The sequence below is a fragment of the Cervus canadensis genome, chromosome 33 (genome assembly GCF_019320065.1).
Source record: "Cervus canadensis isolate Bull #8, Minnesota chromosome 33, ASM1932006v1, whole genome shotgun sequence".
NCBI classification, from domain to species: domain Eukaryota; kingdom Metazoa; phylum Chordata; class Mammalia; order Artiodactyla; family Cervidae; genus Cervus; species Cervus canadensis.
This window is the reverse complement of record NC_057418.1, coordinates 19657394-19682690: the sequence shown is the minus strand read 5'-3', so window position 1 is coordinate 19682690 and position 25297 is coordinate 19657394. Positions and strand designations below refer to the sequence as shown.

General features: G+C 38.5%; 1 protein-coding gene and 1 long non-coding RNA gene across 5 annotated transcripts in view; both read right to left on the bottom strand.

The window, feature by feature from the left end:
• Positions 1-2269, bottom strand: part of LOC122434083 — a 32020-nt gene extending 29751 nt beyond the window's left edge. The window contains exon 1 of the long non-coding RNA XR_006267236.1: positions 2189-2269. This is a non-coding gene — a long non-coding RNA (uncharacterized LOC122434083). The remainder of the gene's footprint in view (positions 1-2188) is intronic.
• Positions 2270-21632: 19363 nt separating this feature from the next.
• Positions 21633-25297, bottom strand: part of STXBP5 (syntaxin binding protein 5) — a 153293-nt gene continuing 149628 nt past the window's right edge. For all 4 annotated transcript variants that reach the window (XM_043456790.1, XM_043456791.1, XM_043456792.1 and 1 more), the window contains one exon: positions 21633-25027. In XM_043456790.1, the coding sequence (XP_043312725.1) occupies positions 24986-25027 (42 nt within the window). In that variant the 3' untranslated portion in view covers positions 21633-24985. The remainder of the gene's footprint in view (positions 25028-25297) is intronic.

Genomic DNA, 25297 nt, shown 5'->3' with positions numbered 1-25297 from the left:
ATGATAAGTATCCACTGCAGGAACAGTTCTCAAGCCTGTCCTACAACTCTAGGGCTCTTCCCACCTACCTCTACGTGAGCAGACCTCCTTAAAAACAAATGTGGGGCTTCTCTTGTTGCCCAGTGGTTAGGAATCTGCCTTGCAACGCAGGGGATGCTGGTTCGATCTCTGGCCCGGGAAAATAACACATGCCGTGGAGCAAGTAAGCCCATGCACCACAGCTGCTGAGCCCATCCTCTAGAGCTCATGAGGCATAATTACCAAAGCCCACGCACCTAGAACCTGTGCTCCTGGAGGAAGAGTAGCCGGCTCACTGCAATTAGAGAGAGCACACAGGCAGCAAAGAAGACCCACTACAGCCAGAAAGTAAAATAAAACAAATCTTTAAAAAACAAAAACAAAAAAACAACAACTACAGCCAGTTTGGGATGAACCATAACTACCTGAATTTTTTAAAGGTCAAAAAGATGATTCTGTTCCTCTTTGGGATTTGAAAACTACTGTTGTAATAAATGAATTTGCTAATTGCTCTATCCTGCTCAACAGATAAGCCCAGGCTTAGTTTTCAGTATCTATCATATATCACACATGACATTTATCATAAATCCTATATGATTTGACAAATGTGTCACACACCAGAGAAAAAGCTTAAATAACTTTCCTGGGGTTATAAATATGTGAACGTCAAAGCCAGAGCCAGAATTCACAGTCTCTGAATTTTCGGCTCGTTTTATGAGTAGATCTGCTGTCATTCTTCATTCCATCTTTGACACAGTCAAGTGGAATGAGGGTAAAGAAAAATAAATAACTTCCTGGATGCGTCTAAGTCTTCTTTGGTAAGTTTTAGGGAACAAGTTTAGAGTCCTGAACACAGAAGTCTTTTTAGGTTTTCAGTTATTTTGCAAATAGTGAAGCTGAGTTGGAAATGATTACAAAGCAAAGAGAGATCTAAAATCTGAAAAGACTCCAAAGCTTGATAATAAAGCAGGAAAGAAAACTGAAAAAGACACAACTTAAGTCTAATGACTGGATACGACTAGTCCAGGAACAAAATGGTAATAGTTGTGTCCAGAAGGAGGATGCAAGGGCTTCCCTGGTTGTCCAGTGTCTGAGACTCAGCACTCTCCATATAAGGGGCTCCGGTTGGATCCCTGGTCAGGGAACTGGATCCCATATGCCACAACTGAGTTTGCACTCGGCTAAAGACCCCACATGCCCCCAGTGAAGACCGAAGATCCTGAATGCTCCAACTGAAACCCAGTGTAGACAAATAATTTTTTTTTTTTAAGAAAGATGATGTAAGGGAAGGAAGTTCGGATGTTAAGCAAATCCAATTCAACTTGAAAAAAAGAATGACCACATTCTGTCTACTGTTAATACGAATAATAAACACACTAATCTCTTGGCTACTGGGTATACTGTATACATTTCTGTCTATGTGTGTGCTGCATGTATACACACACAGAACCTGGATTGAATTGTGTTGATAAGATTAACACAAAACTATTTTAAATTTGTGCATGTGTGTTTGTGTGTGTGTGTTAGTCGTTCAGTTGTGTCTCATTCTTTGTGACCCCATGGACTGTAGCCAGATAGGCTCCTATGTCCTTAGGATTTTCCAGGCAATACTGGAGTGGATTGCCAGGATCCCTTTCCCCAGAGGATCTTTCCTACCCAGGGATTGAACCTGGGTCTCCGACATTGCAGGAAGATTTTGTCTGAGCCACCAGGGAAGTCATTTCTTTTAACTACAAAATAAAAATCCCATGAACACGGGGGCCTGGTGGGCTACAGTTCATGGGGTGGTAAAGACATGAAGAAGGGAATTGGACACAACGTGTCAAGGGGAGCCCCAGAGAAGGCAGTGGTGGAGTGAGAGAGGAGAGGCTCCTAGCTGCTGGCCATCGCAGGGTGGGGGACGGGGTGGGGGACGGGGTGAGCTGACAGCGGAGGTGGGAGTGGGGCTGGGAAGGAATACCCCCGCAGCCCGGGACCAGTAGGAGCAGTCTCCGGGCGCCTCGGGAGGGACAGAGCGGCCCCTGCGCAGGCTCGGCCGGCTTGCTCCTGGCAGGAGCGCTTTGAGTGGTCGCCATGGGGACGGGAGGTCGGAATGGATCGGCTCCAGGTGACAGAAGCGGCCCCTAAACTCCCCTCTGGCAATTCCTGATGCAAAGATAGAAAAACTTACCACCAACAAGCCGGGAGAATTTTCCGTGGGTGGGTGGGCGGAGAAGACGAGTTCATAAAGCAAAAGCATCGCAGCTGGTCTTGGAAGAGGGGAAAGAGTGGCAAAGTGCAACGTGGGGGTGGGGTGGGGGTGGGGTTCGGGGGTGGGGGTGGGGAGGCAGTCAGGAAAGGTGCTGGGGAGGTTGCTGGGAGGGTAGATTAGGGATGTGTTAGGAGACCACTGTATTAACACTGCTTTAGGCATTGTGGGCCAAACCAAAGTAGCAAAAGGTGTGCGCTATGAGGAATAATACTTGACTTCAAGGAATTTTTCTTTGCTTAAAAAATACTCTTCAGTATTAAATATGTGGTTTCAGTACCGGTGTGAGATTGAGCTGTATTCAGCCTCAGCTTCCAACACGCTGGTTTTGACTATCAGGCTCTGAAATTCCCTCTTACCCAGCTTGTTTTTTTTCTGGGATCTGTGGATTGGAAGGTCCCACCCCCTCAGGGGCAGGCATGGGGCTTCCCTTGTGGCTCAGCTGGTAAAGAATCTGCCTGCCATGTGGGACACCTGGGTTCCATCCCTGGGTTGGGAAGATCCCCTGAAGAAGGGAATGGCTACCCACTCCAGTATTCTGGCCTGGAGAATTCCATGGACTGTATAGTTCATGGGGTCACAAAGGGTCAGACACGACTGAGTGACTTTCAAAATTTAAAAAAGAAAGCCACTTCATTTAGTCTGCCAATACAAATATTAATCTCAAGTAGAAACCTCCTCACTGATACACTCAGCTTGTTTGATCAAATACCTGGGCACCTTTTGGCCCAATCAAGTTGACATAGCAAATTAACCATCACAGATGAGGTATCTAGTCTGAGACACAGGCTATTTTTGGCAGATGAATGCTATCTTGAAAACTGTGGCAAGAGAGATGTTGAATGAGTTAAACATGAGACAAAAAGACTCAAAAATTAGCTTAAATCAGTTATACTTTATTTATATTCATTTAGAAACACTATTAATTATAAAATAAATCACGCATTTCAGTGACAGAGGCAGAAGTAAAATACGGTAGTTGACAAGAATTCTATTGCACCAGAGTCATAATAGGGGCAAAGCACAATTTGTGCATTTTGCTCTTTCGGCAGCTCCATTAGAAAGAAGTCCATCAATCAGCTGGAAGAATGCAGGGAGTCAGCAGATCTGAGTCTCAGTTGAGAGATTTGAGGGCTGGACAGTCTATAATAGATGTAAGAGTCGTGAAGAGGCACAGTCAGACACTAAAGCGCATCTAATAAAGGAAATATTTTTAAAGGAACAGATGTCATCCCTGAAGATAAATGAAGATTGTGTACTTTTATGGAAAGAGGATTATAGAAACATTTGTCTTCATTTGTTATCTGGATCTTGTGAAATCCTTTTCATTATCATTGAGTACTACAGAAATGGTTTTGATGCCTAAATATACCTGAAGTACATTCAGTTAAGATAATATTTAGCTTTAGTGAAAGTGTTAATCTCTCAGTCATGTCTGACTCTTTTCCATACATGGACTATAGCCCACCAGGCTCCTCTGTCCATTGAATTCTCCAGGCAAGAATATTGGAGTGGGTAGCCATTCCCTACTTCAGGGGATCTTCCCAGCCTGGGGATCAAACCCAGGTCTCCCACATTGCAGGAGATTCTTTACCATCTGAGCCACCAGGTAAACCCATTTAGCTTTAGGGGGCTGAATAAAGAATTTAAGAATTCTTCTCTTCCCCAAAAGAAATACAAATTAATAAATTTATAAAGTTTTCTAATATTAACTATTGAGGTTTTTTTTTTTTTTTCCTTTAAATGTTAGAAATAAAGCACTGGAAAAGGTCATTAGACCTTGTCATCCGCTTATTGGACAGCTGAAAAAATTAAGGCCATGAGTGATGATCTGGAATGGCCATGAGCACTCAGCTACAGTGATGAAGGTAAAAAACCTTTGGTTTCTGATCCTCACTCCTTTTTTCTTCCCATTACATCTTTATTACGACACTTGGAATGTAGCAAGTATTCTTACATGGCAGTCATAATTTAGATTTTTTCAACCACATCCTCTCATTTAGGTTTCCTAACACTCCCTGAGGATTTTCACCCTTCTTTTATAAATGAGAAAACTGAGTCTCAGAGAGAGAAATGATACCCTATGGGTACGCAGAGCTAGAAATCACACCACTTGTGTGATGGGGTTCTCTTGATGCTGGTTCTGGTGGTCTTTTAGTTACCTCCAAGGGGTGGGGAAAAAAACCCACCCAAATTAAGGTGTGCTTGGGGACTGCTTTAGTTCTACTTTATCTCTTCTTAACTGTAATAGGACATTAATTTTTTTCAGTGCTAGAATGTGAATAAAACCTTTGATTTTTGAATGATTAATGGTAGTTTTAAAAAATATTTGAACCAAGTGATCATAGTGACAGGAATGGTGACAATAAACTAAGATACACAAATCTCATGGACTGCTTGGCTAAATTTTGTAATCAGTCACTGGGGAATTAGCATTATGGACCAGAAATAATAACGGTAGTTTTGAAAAGGACGCTTGGAACATAAATAAAAATATTACATTTATTTTAGTTTTAGAGTAACTTGTCATTTTTGCCCCATCAGTTTTTATCCATTTTAATTTTATTTAGTTTTTTAAGAAAAACTAAAGTTTTTATTTGCTTATATTTATTTATTTGCTTATATTTATTTATTTGGCTGCACTGGGTCTTAGTTGAAGCATGCGGGGTCTTTCCTTGCAGGCTCAGTAGTTGTGGCCCACAGTTCCCACGGCATGTGGGATCTTAGTTTCCTGACGAGGGATTGAACCCACACGTCCCCTGCATTGGAAGGCGGGTTCTTAACCACTGGACAACAAGGGAAGTCCTTATTTTATTTTTAAAATCATAAAATGATAATGCTTGTCACAGTGAAACAATGTAAAGAATAATCATGCCCAAACTGGAGTATCCACAGTGTTCACAAAGATATGATCATATGTAAGTGTTTTGTTTTTGCCAAAATATAAAGATATTATGTTTATCACTCTATAATTTGCTTTTTTGAATCTGACATTTTTCATGGGCATCCCCACAAGTTAATCTTAGACATAAATCATTTTTTTCAGTTTAGTTTCTTTGTAAACACACATATTTTTTTTATAAATGGAATATTTTCTTTTTTTTTAATCAAGCCTTTCTTTCCTGTTTGTCACCCTACTCCTTTTCTCTTTACCCCAAACACAGGCCTCCAGGCTGTGTTCACAAACTGGCCTGTCTCTTTCCACTTTTATTCAGTCTGTGTAACATGTGTGTGCATATACACACACACACACACACACTCTCACACACACACACTGTATCACATCAGATCTGAGATGCACCTTTTATCTTTTTCGAATTTTAACATTGCTGAAATTGCTATATGTCTTGCAATTTTAGATTTAATGAAATATGGTATGGATATACATATACATATATATATGGGAACCTTTCCCCTCACTCTTTGTGTTACAAAAAAATCTGATCATGTTTTACCTATTTTTCTGCATTTTTCTTTCTCTTTTAATTTGTGGAAATCCCTCTAAGAAAAGTCATAAAACTCTAATCCCTTTTAAGCATGTATTATAGTATAGTCACTATTCCACTAGCAATGGGCCTTCATTTTTTTCACTAGTTTTTGTTTGTTTTTAATTTTGCAACAAAAATGCTGCAATAAACATTATTATTCATATATTCTATGTACTGGTGCTTTGGTTTCCTGGGATAGATTCCAAGGAGTGATATTTCTGGTTTGAAGGGAATTATATTTTTATTTTAGTTGTATTACCAGGTTACTTTCCTGAATGGTAGTAGCAGTTCATTCCTGTTCTGGTTGTCCATTGTTTATTACAAACCACTTCAAACCTTAATGGCTAACAACACCACCAATGGATTACCCTCTTTATGAACCTGCAATTTGAGTGGCATTTAGGGGGCATGATTTACTTTTTGCTCCTCATGTGTTTGGACCCAGAGCTGGGATGAGTTGCATAGCTGGGGATGCACAGTTGGGAGCTGGCCAGACATCTCCCACTCCACGTATTCTCAGAGCCTCTTCTCCAAAATGTCATCTCCAAAATAGAGGTGTTGCCAATATGGCAGTCTCAGGGCTCAGACGAGAGCTGCAGGTCTTTTTACAACCTATCGTTCGCAAGTTCTTTCAGTCACTTCTTCTGTATTCTATTTGTCAAGCAACTCACTGAAGGCCAGCCCAGATTCAAGCAGAGAAGAAACAGATCAGCTACAAGCCTCATAGCCAGTGAACAGAGTGAAAGTCGCTCAGTTGTGTCTGACTCTTTGTGACCCCATGGACTCTACAGTCCATGGAATTCTCCAGGCCAGAATACTGGATTGGGTAGCCTTTCCCTTCTCCAGGGAATCTTCCCAACCTAGGATTGAACTCAGGTCTCCTGCATTGCAGGCGGATTGTTTACCAGCTGAGCCTCAAGGTAAGCTCAAGAATACCGGACTGGGTAGCCTATCCCTTCTCCAGCGGATCTTCCCAGCCCAGGAATTGAACCGGGGTCTCCTGCACTGCAGGCAGATTCTTTACCAGCTGAGCCTTCAGGGAAACCCAAGTGAACAGAGTCCTTGTTCCTAAGTCTTTCCCAGCCTGGATCTTGTTCTTTAAAAGCTGTGTCAGTTTGACAGATAACTGGTTGTTCATCATTTCTTTTGTATTTTCACAAGTACAGATGAAGATGAACATCAGCTTATATGGTTATTGGCCATTTGAATTAACTGTTCTGTGAAATGCCTATTCATTTATTTTTTTGTTTGGGGTTATTATTTTCTTAATAGGAGCTTCTTGTACATTGGAAATGTCACTTTATCTTGTCATATATGTTGCAAATTCTTTTCTCTATTTTTTTTTTAAATTTTAGATTTGACTTTGTTTTACAGTGTCTTTTACTGTATAATAAATTTGCGTGTGTTTCTGGGCACCTCAAATATAAAGAGTCCTTTCTTAGGTCCTTCCCATTTCCAGAATTCCTGATTCTAAGAGATTGTTTGCTAAGGGATCACCTACGTGTAGTGTGAAATAGTACCATACAGAGTCTGTCAGAGGGCTATTGATAGAATTTGAATGTATCTTTGGAACTTTTACTTAAAATTCAATTGTGTTGGGATTTCCCTGGTGGCCCAGTGGTTAAGAATCTGCCTTACCCACATGCAGGGGATGTGGGTTTGATCCTGGTCGGGGATCCCACATGCTCGGGATAACTAAGCCTGAGCCCCAACAAAGATCCCACATAGAGCCAATAATAAAAAAATAAAATTTTAAAAATTCACATGTGATAATACTAAAAAAAAAAAAAATGTCACTGAGGCAGTGCTGTAGGATGAAAAGACCACCAGAGTTTTGGAATCATACAGATTCTGTGTTTAAATCTAAGTTCTGTCCCTTACCAGCCGTACAACCTAGGGCAATTACGGCTCCTTCCTTGGGCCTCAGGCCTCCTCATGCCTTCAATCATTTCTCTCTTGTGAAAGAGTTGAGAGCATTACCCGAGGACATTGGGAAGCACCTGGCACATTATGAAGGTGAGTTGGCTTTTCCTCTCTGTTCTGAATGTGGAAGTCTAAAGAGTCATTTGCAAAAACACGAAAGAAATAAAAAACAGCTTGTACGGAAGGAATGACTTACAAGAAAAAGCGGTTGGAATGTTCTGAAATGACCTGAAAGGGGGGAAAGTAGAGGGCAGCTGGCAGCACAGAGGTAGGAGGGTGAGTAATAGGCCAGGAAAGCATGAAGGAAGAGGCACTGAAGAGGTAATTGTGCAGAGGAAGCTAAATGTCCACATATATTTCACACCGTGGCAGTTCATTTGGGAACGTGCAATAAAGGAGGGCCCATACAAGATATTAAGGCTGGAGTAAGGGAGGCGAGAAGGGGAGGATACCGTCTTGAGTTCAAAGTCAGACTAACCCCTGCAAGGTCGGGGGAGGACTAGGAGGGAGGCCGAGAGCCAAATTCCCGGATGTGTTAGTGAGAAAGGCAGGGCGGCTTCAGGTGGCTTCCTGTGCAATTGCTTTAATGATTTGAATGCTTTGAATGGTGTTGTCTAAGCCTAAGTAAATGTGTTAGTAACTGATATGAGTATCATGTGCATGCTGAGTCTCTTCGGTCGTGTCCAACTCTTTGCCACCCTATGGACCGTAGCCCTCCAGGCTCCTCTGTCCATGGAATTCTCCAGGCAAGAATACTGGAGTGGGTTGCCATTTCCTCCTCCAGGGGATCTTCCCAACCCAGGGATTGAACCCATGTGTGCTGTGTCTGCTCTGTTGGCAGGCAGGTTCTTTACCACTAAGTGCCATCTGGGAAGCCCAATCTAAGTTTAAGATTGTTGTTGTTCAGTCGCTAAGTTGTGTCTGACTCTTTGTGACCCCATGGATTACAGCACGCCAGGCTCCTCTCCCCTCTCCTATCTCCCAGAGTTTGCTCAAATTCATGTCCATTGAGTCTGTGATGCCATCCAACCATCTCATCCTCTGCCACCCTCTCCTCCTCTTGCCCTCAATCTTTCCCATCATCAGGGTCTTTTCTAGTATGTCAGCTCTTCACATCAGGTTGGTCCAAAGTATTAGAGCTTCAGCTTCAGCATCAGTCCTTCCAATAAATGTTCAGTGTCGATTTCCTTTAGGATTAGGATCAGAGCATAATTTCTAGTTTATATTTTAAAAATGATAGATAAACCCTGATCACCATGGCTCTGGATTGTTCCTAATCTCTACAAGATGGTTAGATGTTTCGGCTGTTGCTGTCATAGTCTGGGAGATCACAAGTGAGTTCAAACCTCTTGGGGGCTTTGCTCCATCTGGCCATTGTAAAGCCTGAAGTAGAGCAAACCTACAAAGCTTGCCACATGCATGCACCCCAGAGATGCATCACACAGGAGCCACGGGGAGAGAAGACAGTTTACCGTCAGCTATTGGGGAAGAACTTCTGGAACTAGGGATGTGACCTACCAAGGGAGCTGGCTTCAGTCCCTGGAGAAACCCAGGGGTCTCCATGGGGATATCCAGTGGGCATTCTTGCTGGGAAGATGTGTGGTGGAATCACATGCATTTCATAAAAGGACTTCAGAGGAAAGATCACTAACCCACCTCCTGCACAGTGGGAGGCTGCCAGGATACGCCCAGCTCCATTCTGGGTTTCAGACTTCGTGGAAAAAATTCAGGACTTTTGCACCTCTTTAGGGATAACTTCAGGCTTCCCTGGTGGCGCTAGTGGTAAAGACCTGCCTGCCAGTGCAGGAGACATGAGACTTAGGTTTGATTCCTTGGTCAGGAAGATCCCTTGGAGGAGGGCATGGCAACCCATTCCAGTATTCTGGCCTGGAGAATCCCATGGATAGAGGAGTCTGGCAGGCTATGGTCCATAGTGTCACAGAAGAGTCAGATACAACTGAAGTGACTTAGCAGGCACGCAGGGATACCATTAACATGAAGTGCAAATGTTGTGCCAAACATTTGATTATGAGATTCTAGGGCAGGTGGGTAACAGGAAGCAAATGAGGTCAGATTTCAGTGGAAGAAGAGAAATGTGTGCAAAGCGGAGAAGGCAAGGGTGGGGGTGGGAAAGCTGATGAAACTTCCAATTCAAAGTCTGACCTTCTTCCAGGCCCGAAGAACATTCAGGAACCTCCACCTCAGGGCTACACCTGGAGAGGAAAAGATCCATTGTGACCACAATTCTGTGACTCTCCTTATTCAGATCTAAGACCTATCTTTGGTTGTTATTGTTGTTAGCAGTGGTGATTTGTTTCTTTTGGCCTAGTAGCATGTTAGATTTTAGTTCCCTGACCAGGGATCGAACTTGTACTCCCTGCATTGGAAGTGAAGAGTCTTAACCACTGGACTGCCAGAGAAGTCCACATCTAAGACTTGTTTTGATATCCTTCTGATATCACCAAGGCTCTGATCCTTTTTTACAATCATGTTTCTCTCTGTTGTTCGCATTGGATTATTTCTCTTGACCTGTGTTCAGCTTCCCTGATTTTTACCTTTGCCTTACAATTCTGTTCCATGACTTTTCTATTATATCTTTTCATCCTTTGTCAGTTTTTGGTTTTTATATCTTAATTTTTTTTTGCTATTGAAAAAAAAGAACTCTCTTAAAAGAGGTTTCTTGATGTTTGCTGGAGCATTTTAGTGGCTGCCTCCAAGTCTCTGAGATCAGAAGCTCTGTCTAATTAACCATCTTCTTAGGTGGATGGTTAAATGTATTGCTTGGTACATATTATATGCTCAAGTGTTTGTTGAATGAATAAGTAAGTAAATACATACTTTAATCAATGTAAGCTGCACAATATATATGAAATATTCAGTGTGAGGACTTAGTTTCAACTCAGCTCTCTTGGAAATGCACTGTGTTGTGTATATTTTACAATAAAGTAGACATTTTCTTTATCTTCACATTTATGTAGCATAATATTCCCTGGTGGCTCAGATGGTAAAGAATCTGCCTGTGATGCAGGAGACACAAGTTCAGTCCCTGGGTCAGGAAGTCCACTGGAGAAGGGAATGGCTACCCACTCCAGTATTCTTGCCTGGAGAACTTCAGGGACAGAGGAACTCGGCGGGCTACAGTCCATGGGGTCACAAAGCGTCAGACACAACTGAGCGACTAACACTCTTCCTTCATACACCTTCAGATACTAGACTGAATTTTCTATGGGTCTTTGAAAGTCACTCAGTTGTCTTTGAAAGTTGCTCAGTCTATGAGTCTTCAAATAGGAAAAATATGGCTAAATGGGGAGTAAGACCCAAATTCAATTCAGACTACTTGAAATGGTAAGAGAAAAGAGATTCCAGGCAATGAAATAATGGGAAGAGAAGCAGGACAGTCATGGGCAGGAAGAAGAGAGTTGAGGATGTTGTCATACAAATGCCCTGACCTCTTCACCAATGCAATGACTCCGGGCCACTGGCTGCCTCTCATGGTCCACATTCCACAACCCTCATGGAAACCTTCTGCTTTAACCACAAGGGTCCATTTCTTGCCTCTGGGCCTCCTTTCTGTTAGTGTTTTTACACACCATTTTGTTTCATTGGCCACAGTTGTCCTCTCCTCAGGCTGTTCACAAGTTCTTATCATTCTTCCAATGATATCCAAAGCCCACACTTGCTTGAATTTCCACATTTCAGAAAATGACTGTTCAGAAACAGACATTGAGAACAAACCTACAGTTATCAGAGAGGAAACGCGGTGATGGGGGGATAAATCAGGTTTTTAACCCAGTATGTGAAGCCACTTCTTATTAATTTACTCCACTGTAGTCTTTACCTTTCTTTAGACTAGAACTTTCAAATGAGGATCTCAAGTCTTTCCATGTGAAACTATTTCACAGACTAATGCAAAAAAAAAAAAAGAAGAGAAATAAGACTAGAATAATCTGGTTATTACAGCATTCTAGTTTCTCAGCTAAAAAGCTAAATTTAATTGTTCTTCTCTGAATAGTTACATAGTGATCATGAAATAGACTTAAGAATCTGATTACTTAATTCAGACCATCATATCACTTGATTTGGGATTGCTAGATTCCTGCTGCTGACTTTTACATTTCACTTGTGACTTATTGACCATGTAGGCAATCTTATTTAAATTAAACAGAGTACTAAATATAATGCATAGTACAGAATATAAAGTGTTATGGAATTAATAATAAGCTTTCAGGAACCAGTCAAGTTTTCAGAAATGTCAGAACTATAAAAGCCTTCGAATGGAATATTAGTCCATTTAAAATAAAGGATAATTTCATATTTTATATTTAATGAGAAATTTCCACAGAAATAGCTGCTTCTGAGCATTCACAACAGAAATAAGTGATATTAAAAATTAGATGAAATACAAAATATATAAAAATATTTGTTCATGTGGGTATCTCTGAAAGCTTATGCATATGTGTAAATATGTTGTATGTGATAAAGCTCTTGAGTTTTGGAGTTTAGCAACAAATATTAATTAGCACCTCATACTTGACAGATATTATGCCAGATATTAGAGGAGTTACAAAAATGGATAAAATGGTCTTTTCTCAAGGATCCCATAATCTAGACAGGTGATGGATGCATGGACAAATAGCTGGACCACATTGTGATAAGAACTCAACTGGTAGTATGAGGAATGGTTATTGTAGCAGAGAGAAGAGAGCAATCCATCTTTCCTGGACATGGAAAGTTTCCAGTGGAAAATGACATTGTGGTTTAGCCATAAAGGATTAGTGGGATTTTTCCGAGATAAGAAAGAAATGAAGGGTATTCCAAGCATGAACAAGAGCATGGAAAATTAACTGCATGGGTGGTTAGGGCAGGAGGAAATGGCAGGAAATGTGTTTGGAATGGCATGTGGTACCAGAATCATGGAACATAGAAGGCTAAGGAGCCATGCTGACAATGAAAACTTTGAACTTCATGGTCGGTCACCAGAGGAGTCTGAGAAATTGAAAAAGAAAACAGCTTTACTGGAGCTGGGATAGAATATACCAGAGAAAGAGGAGGTTGAAAAAGGAAGAGTAGTTAGGAATAGAACCAGTAAGATGCTGAAGTAGAGGCAATCATTGAGCAGGAAAGAAAGAGCATCAATTTGGAAATCGTTTGTGAGGTTAAAAAGGAAGCCCTGATGACGTTAGATGTTGAGGTAGGGAGAAGAATAGGTGCTTAGTAAGTATTTCTGGTGCGATAGTGTGGCGATGTTTTAAACGATGCATTCCCTCACCCCACATACAAAATTCCTGTTTCCACTCAGGTGGCAAAGGCATGTTACCATCTTTGTCCTCAAGTTACTGTTATTACTGAAGAAATAGAAAGATTAATGGCAGTGTCTCCGGATGTAACTCCAGGGAAGGGTTCTATCTTGTTCACTTCTCCATATCTAATATGTAGAACAGAATCCAACACATCCTGGTGTCCAAGAAATATTTGTTGAATTAAAAGAAAGCCAATATTTTGAATGTCAAACTGGAATTTTGGAGCTCATGGTATAGACAACAGCTTTTAAGCAACAAAAGCAGGGGGAGGGGATTTGAGTAAATAGTTACTTGGATTTCAGTGTCAAGAACTGAGGTCCTGGCTCAAGCAGGAAGCAGGCTATGATTTTCTCCTGTCTGTCCAGATTAGACGAGAATCTTAGAGGCTGGGATGGGGAGAGAAGGCAGGGCTCTGAGCCTGACACCCTTCAGGGATTAGCTCCAAGGAGGACAGAGGAAAGATGGAACTGGCTGAAAAGTTTGAGGGTCTAAGAGGAATGAGAAGTGAGGCCCCACTTCCCTTTGGAATTCAGAGGAATGCAGGCCTGACAGCTGAGATTCTGGGATGGCACCCCCAGGCAGAGAGACTGGGAGAGCTCCCCCCGAGGGTCCAGAAACCAGAGTGATACAGGACAGCATCTTACCTGAGGCTCAGGAGGAGAGAGGAGAGCTTAGATCATTCTTCTTCAGGCATGTCTGGGAGCTAGCATCTAAGGGGAGAGAGGGAGGAAACATAAGAAGCTTTTAGCATCTGAAAGTCTTCGGAGAGCAAGCAGCGATGAAAAATTCAAAAGGCAAAAGGCTTTGAGAAGAGTTTTGGTGTTATGAGTTGGGTTCCTCTTAGCATCTTCTGAGAAAGTTGAATTAAGTGTTGGATTCTTCTAAAATTATTTTTTATCTGTCATGTTGTGCTTTCTGGAACACCACCTCGCCTGAGACAAAGCCATGGGAGTTCTTGCTTCAGTAGGTTCATGTGAATAAGATCTATGCGGAGGAACACACTGAAGAAAGAAATTTTTAGTTCTTCCTGCACCCCTAGGTGATCATCTAGAATTATGTATAAGCGGAGGGAGTCTCATTTCCTAGTTCTCTGAAAAATGGTAAACTTTTGAAAGCTTATTACCATATTTCATCAATTCTTAGATCCTTTTTCACATAGCTCACATCTTGGAAATCAGGAATAGGTTATGCAAATGTGATTATTAGCATTGTTGTTAGTGGTACAAATACTGGTGTCTAATTTTCAGTGGCACTTAGTTTAATGCAATTCTATGTGCATCGGATACTGTCCTGAGCACTTGTATTAGTAATCACTACCATCATGCAGACAAGGAAACTGAGGCATGGATAAGTTTCATAACTTGCTAAAGGCCATGCATATCACGCAGAAGGGATTTAAAACAGCCTTCTTCAGGGCCCATGCTTATCTGTACGCTATCTCTACAGCTACAGAGGGTACATCGACAGCTAAGTTTCTCTGCTGTTACCTTACACATTATCACATGAAGTCACTAAAACAATCACAAATTGGTGCTGCTTTCATTCCTATTTAATATCTGAGGAAAGTGTTTAAAAAAGGTTAAGTAACGTAAGTTCATGTTGTTGGTAAACAGCAAAAAAGGACTTGGACCTTGACCTGATCCAGTCTCTCTTTTACCTGCTACATGGAAACAAAGACTTTGAAAGGTAATCTGCACAATAAAGGGACAGGAAAGCAACATCCTAAGTTCAGACAATTTTTATTTTTATTTATAGTGATATTTTATAAATGCTCTGTGAAAATATATGTTAAATCTGCTATGACTAAACCCTCCAAAGTATTTATTCTCTATGTGGGGGAGAAAAATATGATGTTTATAAATTTGTATTTATTACAAAAAGTGCCAGGCACTGGGATACTGGCTGTTTTATTTTTAAAGGCAACAACATCTTAATTTTAATCTGATCCTACATCTTGATGATAGTTGGCCATAAATGCATCCTGGTTTGGCTTTCTGGAGTCTCACACTGCAAACATGAAATTCGGTTGAATTAAAGGGACTTATTAAATTCAAACATGATTAAATTCACTGATTCTCCATTAGGTACTGTATTAAAGACAACGTATCACATTGATTTCATCCTGATTGTAGCAGTTTTAATATTACCTGTTTGCTGATCGTGGTACCAGGTCTGCTACTTGCTCTGTCTTATTCACATATATTTCTGATTCACAGATCTTCTAAGGGACTAATATTTTTAAGGTCATAAAGCCTTGTGTTTGTGTGGTAATTTTGTTTTCTAACCATTTTCAGAGATTATTTCATTATATTTCTACAAGTACTCTGTGAGGTAGGTAAGGCTAGTGTTTGCATCCTAGTTTTACACATAAGGAAACAGGCAAATGGAGGTCGAGTGACTTGGAAAGGTCACTGACATAGTGCTAAACTTAGGAATAGAAGACTGGCTTTCATACTCAGGTCAATCCACACTGAAAGGAGCTATATATAAGGCCCATTTTTAATCAACTTGGCATGAAATACAAGGTAAATCCACTTGGCTAATATTTAACCAATAACCACTCCTTGAGTTTTCATGATTAATCAGGAGGAATAAAATTTTGCAGTAGGCTAACCATTAGGAGGGCATCCGTGGTAGAAATCCACATGCAATGCAAGAGACCCCAGTTCAATTCTTGGGTTGGGAAGATCCCCTGGAGAAGGGATAGGCTACCCACTCCAGTATTCTTGGGCTTCCCTGGTGGCTCAGATGGTAAAGAATCCTCCTGTGATGCAGGAGGCTTGGGTTTGACCCCTGGGTTGGGAAGATCCCCTGGAAAAGAGAACAGCTACTCACTCCAGTATTCTTGCCTGGGGAACTCCATGGACAGAGGAGCCTGGTGGGCTACAGTCCATGGGGTCTCAAAGAGTCGGACTCGACAGATTCTCACTCCACTAACCATTAGAAAAGTTATATAATAGAACCTTATAAATGGATTCACTGCTCATCTTACCAAGGAGAGTTTTTGTTCAGAGAACCATATCAGGTATTAAGATTTGTGAGCTTCAGCCACAAATTTACCTGGCTTGCTTACCAACTCTGACTAGTTCAAAAGGATGGATTAAATGTAAAAGAGGAAGTGAACTTATAAGAGAAATTAATGCAAATACACTAAAATCTAAACTAGCATTGAAATAGCCTGGACTTCTTCTCTATGCTTTCTTATATACACCATGGCAGAGCCATTTATGAACACATTTTTGACAGCCCCTCAGAATGGGTCCTACTACTGGTCTTAATCTCTGGGCCAGTGGTTCTCGTGGTCGAGTGTGGGAGTGAGCGCTAGGTAGAAGAAGAGGGACTACCCTGTTGGGAGTGTTTGGGAAATTTGTGGGGCCTTTTGTTGTGGTTGTTCTGGTAGTGTATAACCTTAAGATTTATATATTGAAAGACAACTTTTAAATTATAAATCACATTCATTTCATACCTCTGTAGTGTATTAGGCTATTTTATCAATTAAAAAAATTTATTGGAGTACAGTCGATTTACAATGTTGTATTATGTCAATTTAAAAAATTTACGTATATAGGCAAGTATATCATCTACAGTCGACTTATTGGGAAAGACTCTGATGCTAATAAAGATTGAGAGCAGAAAGAGAAAAGGGTGACAGAGGATGAGATGGTTGAATGGCATCACTGACTCAGTGGACATGAACTTGGTTGAATGGCATCACTGACTCAGTGGACATGAACTTGGGCAAGCTCCAGGAGGTAGTGAGGGACAGGGAGGCCTGGCGTGCTGCAGTCCATGGGGTCATAGATTCAGACACAACTTAGTGATAACAATTCTCTATGAATTTCATTATAGAGTATAGTAAATGAAACATCCAAAGTATCTGTGATGTCAGTGGGAAACTGGTTCTAGAGCATGCTCTGGATTAGGCGTCTCAAAGTGTGGTGAGTGAGTCAGCAGTATCACCTGGGAACTTGTTGAAAATAGAAATTCTTATTACTCCAGACTTAATGAACAAGAAATTCTGGGGATGCAGCCCAGCAGTCTGTGTTTTATCAAGGTTTCCAGGAGACACTGATGCTCAAGTTTGGGCACAGCTGCTTGGACTAATGGTACCTGCAGTCACATTATTGTTAAAGGAACACAGAGGTTACTACCTTTTCTAAATGCAGTCTTCTGGCTTTTACGCCTATGCAATGCCAACGCTTTCTTGGTTAATCATTCTAGCGAAGAGGGCGGGGCTGGACCTGAGGGCTGTCAGCTCGGTGCATTCTGTCACCTTGCTGCATTCTGTCACCGCGCACCTCTCCAGTGCTTATGCTTTAAAAACTTCTGCCTCCACACAGGCCTTCTGTGTGCCAAACTGTTTTTACTTTATCTGTTGAGATTTTGCATGTCTGGAGATAACAATAAGGAGTAAGGATGGCATTATTGCTTATGAAAATTATTTACAAATTCACCCAATATTGAGTGTGGGGGACCTTGAGAAATATAAGGACTTATATTGCATTGGCCAAAAATTTCCTTTGGGTTTTTCCATACTATCTTATGGAATTTTTGGCCAATGCAACAGTATTTTGGACCCAAAATGGCAAAGAAATGTGCTTGGTTAAAATAAACATTAATAAACAGTAAAGAGATTTGGGGTGAGAGGCACTGGAGAGAGAGAGAGAGGGAAGAGAAATAGAGAAAAAGGGAAAGAGGAAGGAAGGGGGAGACAGATACGCAGAGATAAATTCAACCAGGGAGATGCACAAAGGTCTTCTCTTTGGGAGCAGACACACACACACACACACACACACGTGCGCACGCTCACACACTCACCGTGGGACAGTAACACTGCTGGTTGACTGTCCCTCAGGATACCTGTTGAGAGCTGTACTTGGTCTTCCATGGATGACAAATATGCAACAGACAAGTTAAATACTTGAGTTTGACGTTGAAATGAAGCTCTCAGACTTCTATACTGTAACGACATAGTCTATATTCTCTGAAAATGCTTTTATTAATTGTGGAGCTTCCTTTTATGTTGTTTTTAACAGTGATAAAAAACTATGAGGTTTCGTTTTTAAAACAGTATACAACGAGATAGCATGACCAAAATTAAAGGTCAGAATATTTTTGTAAATTTTGAGTGAATATATACTGTATCGATGTTAATTAAAATTTGAAAAAGTATGACGACTTTGAGAGATTTTTTCTTCTTTAAAGGATAACATTTGTACAAAAACTAAAAGTATTATTACACAAGCAGTCACATTGTCTTTTAAAATAATGGAAGAAAATCAGAATCGTCTTAAATAGGCCTATGAAGACTGACAATGACAAGAATATTTCTATCTAAAACAGTGCAAAGCACTGTACCATTTAAGCAAGGACACACCCTAAAGTTCTTTAAAAAGCCATGAACAGAGACATGAAGACAGTCTCTTTACTTTTTAAAATTCTATCACTTTACACCTATATTTTCTGGAAAAAATACTATTTCTTTTGATAACGTAGAGGATCACTACCAAATGATCTACGTCACTTTATAACAAATAACTTAGATATTTTGTCTGTTCCGTATCTAATAATTTTCTGGATGAAAAGTATCAATCGTAAAAAATTAACCTTTGCAAAGTCTGCACCTTTCTGTTGCTACACCATACTGAAAACTCTTCCTAAAGGCTGAGATAATAAGGTGAGACATGACTGCAACCATGTGGGCAATAAGATGATACAGATTTCAAAATCAAATAAACGTTCAATTTAATAAGAAATCTTTATTCTGAAAATGCAGTGGAAACAATGATAAGAATGGTCAGTCCTCTGTGAGCCCATGTTCTATATTCATTAATGGGATGTTCATTTTTGGTACCAGTAGGTGGGACACTGATACTGACAATATTAACTAGCAAAATGCCATTTACGGAAACTATCTATAGTCTCGCTACTTTGTATGTTCCACAGGCCCACAGCATCTGTTATTACTTGGGAGCCTATTGGAGATGCAAAGTCACACCCCACCTTAGAAACTTGGAACCCAAATCTGCATTTTGACAACATGCTGAGGATTGTCCTACATGCTCAAGGTCAAGATGCTTTCATCTGCAGCTCGCACCTAATGTCAGGACCCTCGCCCTTAACTGTACTTCCCACCCAACAAAAGGGCAGGTAACTTTCACCAAACAGTTCAGATAGTTAAGTATTGCTTGTTTAACTTGAATTATCTGATTAACTTGACTTTTCCTTTGCAGATGTAGAAATCTACTTCATTATTTGCTGAGGTTAAACTACTGGATTAATTCCACAATTTAGAGGAAAAAAATTAAAACAAATTTTTCAGAAAAAAAGGGCTTATTTAGTTTTCAGAGAGATTATTTTATTTTGCCCAATCAGAGCCCTTCAGCATAAAGAGACATTCATATACATATATATGAACATTTTCCAGAAACATTAATTTATAATACATTTTTTAAAATACCAGCTTAACGGTATTTATTTACAAAAATATTTCATTACCTAATTTTAAACCTTTTGCTGTGATGACAGTTTGTAAAGTACAGGAATGCAAAATAACTACAAAGTTTAACACATTTTTCCGTGTTTGCAATAGTGCTTCTTTTTTTTTTTAAATGAAACAGTACACAGAGATGGGTTTTTTTAATCATATTGAAAATGCATATTCCAGCAGTCACCTTTGAGATAGTTACTGGACTGAGCAAGATTTAAAAAAAAAAAAAAAGTGCATTAACTGAAAACTGTCTGCATGTACAGTTCAAGGTGGACACAAGCTCGAGCTCTGTATCAAGCATGCTTGCCCCTGAAGTGGACAGTGTTAGAAAAACTTAATCTTGCTCTTTTTAACATTGTTTTTGGTGTTGCATTTACAATGAACCAATAGTATAACTAGAAAGCAAGATGTTTTTCCAGTTCTATCACGTTAAGCAGAGGTCACGCCTAAGGATCACAGTACCATTTATTTACAAAAAAAAAAAAAAAATTAAAAATTTAAAACATGATTTACCCTCTTTGCATTACTTACTCTCTATTGGTATGTTGAATCTGTTTCCAATTCCTTACATTGTCTTCAGTGGAAGCAAAATTTAAACAACACAAAACACATTGTGTATTAAAAAAACCTAAAACTCCCAAATAAATAGGATTCCATTGTCATTAGCCTGTATCCATTTTAAATGCCTGAGCCAAACAACCTACAATAAATTAATACTGATTTATTTACATCTCATACACTATAAAATTTTAATTTAACCTATAAGCCTCATTGTGAAATACTGGCAAAACTGACATTCATGATTTTTCTGATGTAAAGAGTGCAATAAAAAGAGCAATTACACATAGTCCTGGACCACTCTACTCCATCTGTAAATGAGCTGTGTCTAATAGTTTAAGACTGTTATTAGGAACTGAAGAAAGCAACGTTATAACCTTGATAACTGGGAAGTTATTAAAACCATTTAATTCAGCTGAGAAAGGTAAGCAAAAGTATTCCCTTTGTTATTGTTACCACTCTTTTCTGTCCACAGAACCTTTAAAACTTCTGTGGTATACTAAGATCATTAATATTCACAGGAAAAAAAATCCCCATAGCACTTTACAAGAAATTGATCAGAGTGATGAAAAGTATAATTAACAAAAACTGTAAACAGTATCTTCACATTCATTTCAAATGAAAAAAAAAAATTTATGGGCATAAATTTCAATTCAAGAAGGCAAACACCCTGAAAGGGAAAAGAACAAAAAGGGAACACTTAAGATAGAGAAATGCTCTTTTTCAAAGTAAATACAGATTAAAAAGTCTAGGAGTATTGATCAAGTATCAAACTGATAAGGAACAAATTCTATAAACTACAAAATAAAAACCTTCATTGACAAAAATACATAAACTCTGTTTTCATTTTTGGAAATTTATTTTTAAAAAAGGTAGAAGAAAATATCTGGAAAACTATTTTAAATATATATATATATATATATTTTAAAACAATAGTTAAGGTAGGCATCCAACAGCAAGCTGCAGGTATTGAGAAAGACCTTGTAATTATTGTTGTGGGCATTTTCCCCAAAATAAAATTAATATTTGAAAATGTTCAATAGAGGGTTTCTTTTAACCAGAGGAATGGTATCTTTCCTGTCATGTGTGAAGACTTTTGAATGATGTATGATTCTTTAAAATTAATTGTATCTCGATATGAGATACCAGTATTTCTTATTATAAGCGTAAAACATAACTTTTTGTATGGATAATATACATACTTTTTAAGTACTTCGACTTAAACTTAACAAGTTCACCATTTTTAAAATTAAAGAATACATTTATAAAAATTCCATTTTAAAACTAAAAGTATATTCTCTAGCAGTATGTATAAATATAACATGTTACTGTATGATCTTAAAACAAATCTGAAAGTGTTGCAATAATTTAAGACCTAGAACACTGAAACAAACAGCAAATGATTTTACTATTTTTTATCCTTGAAAACTATATAAAACCCTATTGAAGGTTTTAAAACTATGATCAGTTTAATTGTTTAAACTAGCAGCATATTCATGATTTTGGTATGTTTTATACATATGTATCACTTGATTTGAATGGAGAAATGTGAATTCAATGACAATAAAAAGTCTTCTTTACCTAAAAAAGTGCAGAAAAAATTCAAGTTTAAAGTTCAGTGCTCTTTATTTTGCAAAAACAAACAAAATCCCAAAAGTTAAAATGTAAAATAAATCTTTGCCACACAAAATTTACCTTTGGATATAGCTTTTCTAATGTCACATGAGAAAATGCCTTAAGCAAAACATATATGGAATATAGAACTCAGGGTAAAACTGTGAAGTCCATGGTGTCTTTCACGTATTTTCCTTTCCTCAGTTGTTTTCCCATCACTCCTGTAATCAAAAACTATGTAACACTTTCAGACTTGTTTAAAACACATATCTACACAAAATAACTTCAGAGAAACCTACAATTAAAAAGTTCTAAGGAAAAGAGATATATCTTTCTTTAAAGTTCTGTACTTAAATTGTCATATACTACACATAATAACAGACAATTAGCAGCATTTTTTCACATCCATAAAAAAATCAAATTAAGAAGTTAGCAATAGCTCAGTTATATCTATAACCATTTTTGGAAACAGTACAATTGAAATGCAAACCAAGGGAATTAAGATGATGCAAAACTTCAAATGATGTAATATACAGAAGTTATCAGAAAGTTTCAAATAAACTTCTAAAGCAAATACATATGGATTTTGGTTTGAAAAGTGAAATGAACCAGATTATGTGGTACATATAGGGAAACCACCTCCTACTGACAGACTGCTAATCAATGAATTCTTCAATGATTTTAGAGTCAAGGACAAATGCAACAAAAAATAATGTTTGAGGATATGGAGGAAGCACACAAAAATCTTTCATTTTTCTAATATTTTCTATTTTGACTTTTTTTGGTTTGTTTTCCTGAAATCTTGGCTTGCTGGTGACTATAACTTTTTGTGTTAGAAAAAAAAAAATAGAGATGTTACCTCTCAAATTACAATAAATTCCCTGGGTTAGTTATTACTGCAGACTGTCTCTTATCTACAGACTGAATCAAGTATAACTCTGAGAAGCTTATTTCCTATTTTCAAAAATACTTCAAGCTTTCTAATCCTACGTGAGTTTCTAGTTTGCTGTGCATAATTTGTAGGTTAATTTAAAAATGAAATAAAATAACTCGAAATATTGATTCAAGGTTTTCTTATAAAATCCACCTCAGGTAAATGTATCTACTTCTCTATTTGAAAATAATTACAAGATTGATTCATTTTATATACAACAGGAAAAATGACAGTTGATATAAAAATTAAGTTGATATACAATTAACACAAAACAACATAGCAAATCAAATAATTGGAGCTAATGTGCCCTTACACATGAATGGGGAACCAACCATTCATGTATATCACTTTACTTAGTGCTTCTCAACTTCAAATCCATTAACTACTGATTTTACTGATGACACGAAACTGCACCTTTAAAAAATGGCCTTTGAAAACTTCCTGTGACATATCATGGAACAATGGGTTTATTAGATTATATATGATACAAATTAAGCAATTTGTAAACTGCTACATGTTCATCATAAAGCTGGCATTAACTAAACAGAAATGTTACTCATAGGTCTTCCTACAAATTCAAAAACTTTTGAAAATGACTGTATTTTAAAAATATTTCTTTTGGCTTGATCAATCATCTCTATCACATATATTCAATCCCTCCCTAATGACAAAGTAAATTTTAATGTAAACTTTCATATCCCGTAGTGCACGTCATAAAATGTAAACATAAGAGCTTTATCAATGAAAAGAGTAAAGAGGAAAAACGCAAGACAGACTTGTGAAATTAAGGTGTTCTATATATACCTTTAGATTGTATGGAATAGAAAAACAACCATCATGTTTGCTATCAATTTGTGCTCTGATTATCTCTTGATGACAAAAGAAAATGGTTTTAAACTATTTCTTTTGTAGAAGAAAATATTTTAAATTTCATTAAGTATAATGCTTCTAGATTATTCATCCTTTGTCGCTTTCAGAACGATCGGTAATAATCTCAGATGAGCCTGCAGAATGAGCTTACCTACTTCCAGGTCCATCCCATTATCTCTTTTCTGACTGTGTGTGCAGTTTTAGTACCAGTCATTTACTGTCCACTGATGGTCTCATTTGCTTTATGCTCCAATACAGAAACAATTTAATTACCAAAATGCATGTATTTTCCTTTTCGGTTTTTCAAAACCTTGAAAGGACACGTACAGATTTATAGTATATTTCTACAGAAAATACTTTGTAGGTCAGACTAGACTCTTAGATAATTATTGAGAATGGATGCTTTTGAGTTTTTCCATGCGACGGCATGTGCACTAAGAGTTAATTGCCTCATCACCTGAGTGTACTGGAACTGTTAGCAAATAAAGGGTGTTGTTTTTTTTTTTTTAAAGGGAGCTGAACATTTTACTGAAATAATGAAACATTTTTTAAAGCAGTTTTAATCAAACAATGCAAAGGTACATTGGGTTAAACATTTTATAAAAATTCAAGCAAAATTAAAAACTTAGCCGATTTCAACATCTCCACAAATTTAACCGGTAAGTATTTTGGTCAAATCCACCTTTAGCTGAATTAATGAGCACAATGACAAGAGACACTGAAGTATTCTCCTCAGCACAATGGAGGTTTTTCTCACTTTCCACACCGCACAGTCACTACATGGAAACTCCCAGAATGATGAGCAGTTCAGTCATGCTCTACACTTTTCTTTTCAATGAAAAGTGATGTATCGCCTTGTTTTGCTTTTGACAAAATATGGACTAAACACAGGTATACAATAACAAGAATCCAAGAGTAGCCCATACACAAGTCAACTATGTGTATGTTTTTATTATTTAAAGCCCACCATTCAGCTTATCTGTCTAAAGATATGGTAACAAACAGTTTGTTTTTTGTTTTTTTTCTTCACTAATGATACTGATGACCAGTCAGTTGAAGGGAGGGAAAGGCCAAGACAGCAGTTTATACTTCAGTCGATGACACAAACATAACTGTTTCAGCTTCGAGACTTCTGACTTACTGCCTCTCCCTCCAAGAGGTCAAACACTGATGGCAAATAGGACAGCACGGGATCTGTTGGCATGTGAAAGTTTAATACAGGAATGATCCAGGAATAGTCCCTGCCATGTCTCCTCAAATCCCTCTGTTTCTTCATTTGTAACGTGTGACCAGCATCCTAATTCCCAAGCTGTCAGCTCATGGCTGGCCCGCACCATCTACTCCTCGTTGAGTGTGTGTGAGCACGCCTCAGTTAAAGCCACACGACTGAGGTAAGACAGGGCGTGATTGTGCTAGGAAAGAGCAGTATCCAGTGACAAACATCCCTTCTTGTTAACTTTCCTAAAGTGAAATCAATAACACAAAAAAGGAAAGTTCTTTTTCCTTCTGGCTGACGTTGAACTTTAGCTGGGTTTCTGGTTATCAGAACTGGTACCACTTCTTATCTTTGTATTTCAACATCATCTAAAGGGGAGAAAACAAGAAAAAAACATGCTTTAAAAATGCCAGAATAACATTTATAAACTGGTTTCTGTAGTTTTCTGAAACATTAAATTATTCTGAAGCATTCTCCAGTTTTTAATATTCAGTATTTATACTGAACGCAAGAAATAAGAACTGTTCTGTTTCAAGGAAAAAAAGACTATATGAAGACGAGCATAGCAGGTCCTCACATTTCTTAAAAGACGTGATATGAGTAAATTTTAGCTCAGCGCATTCTTTGGTGACATAAGC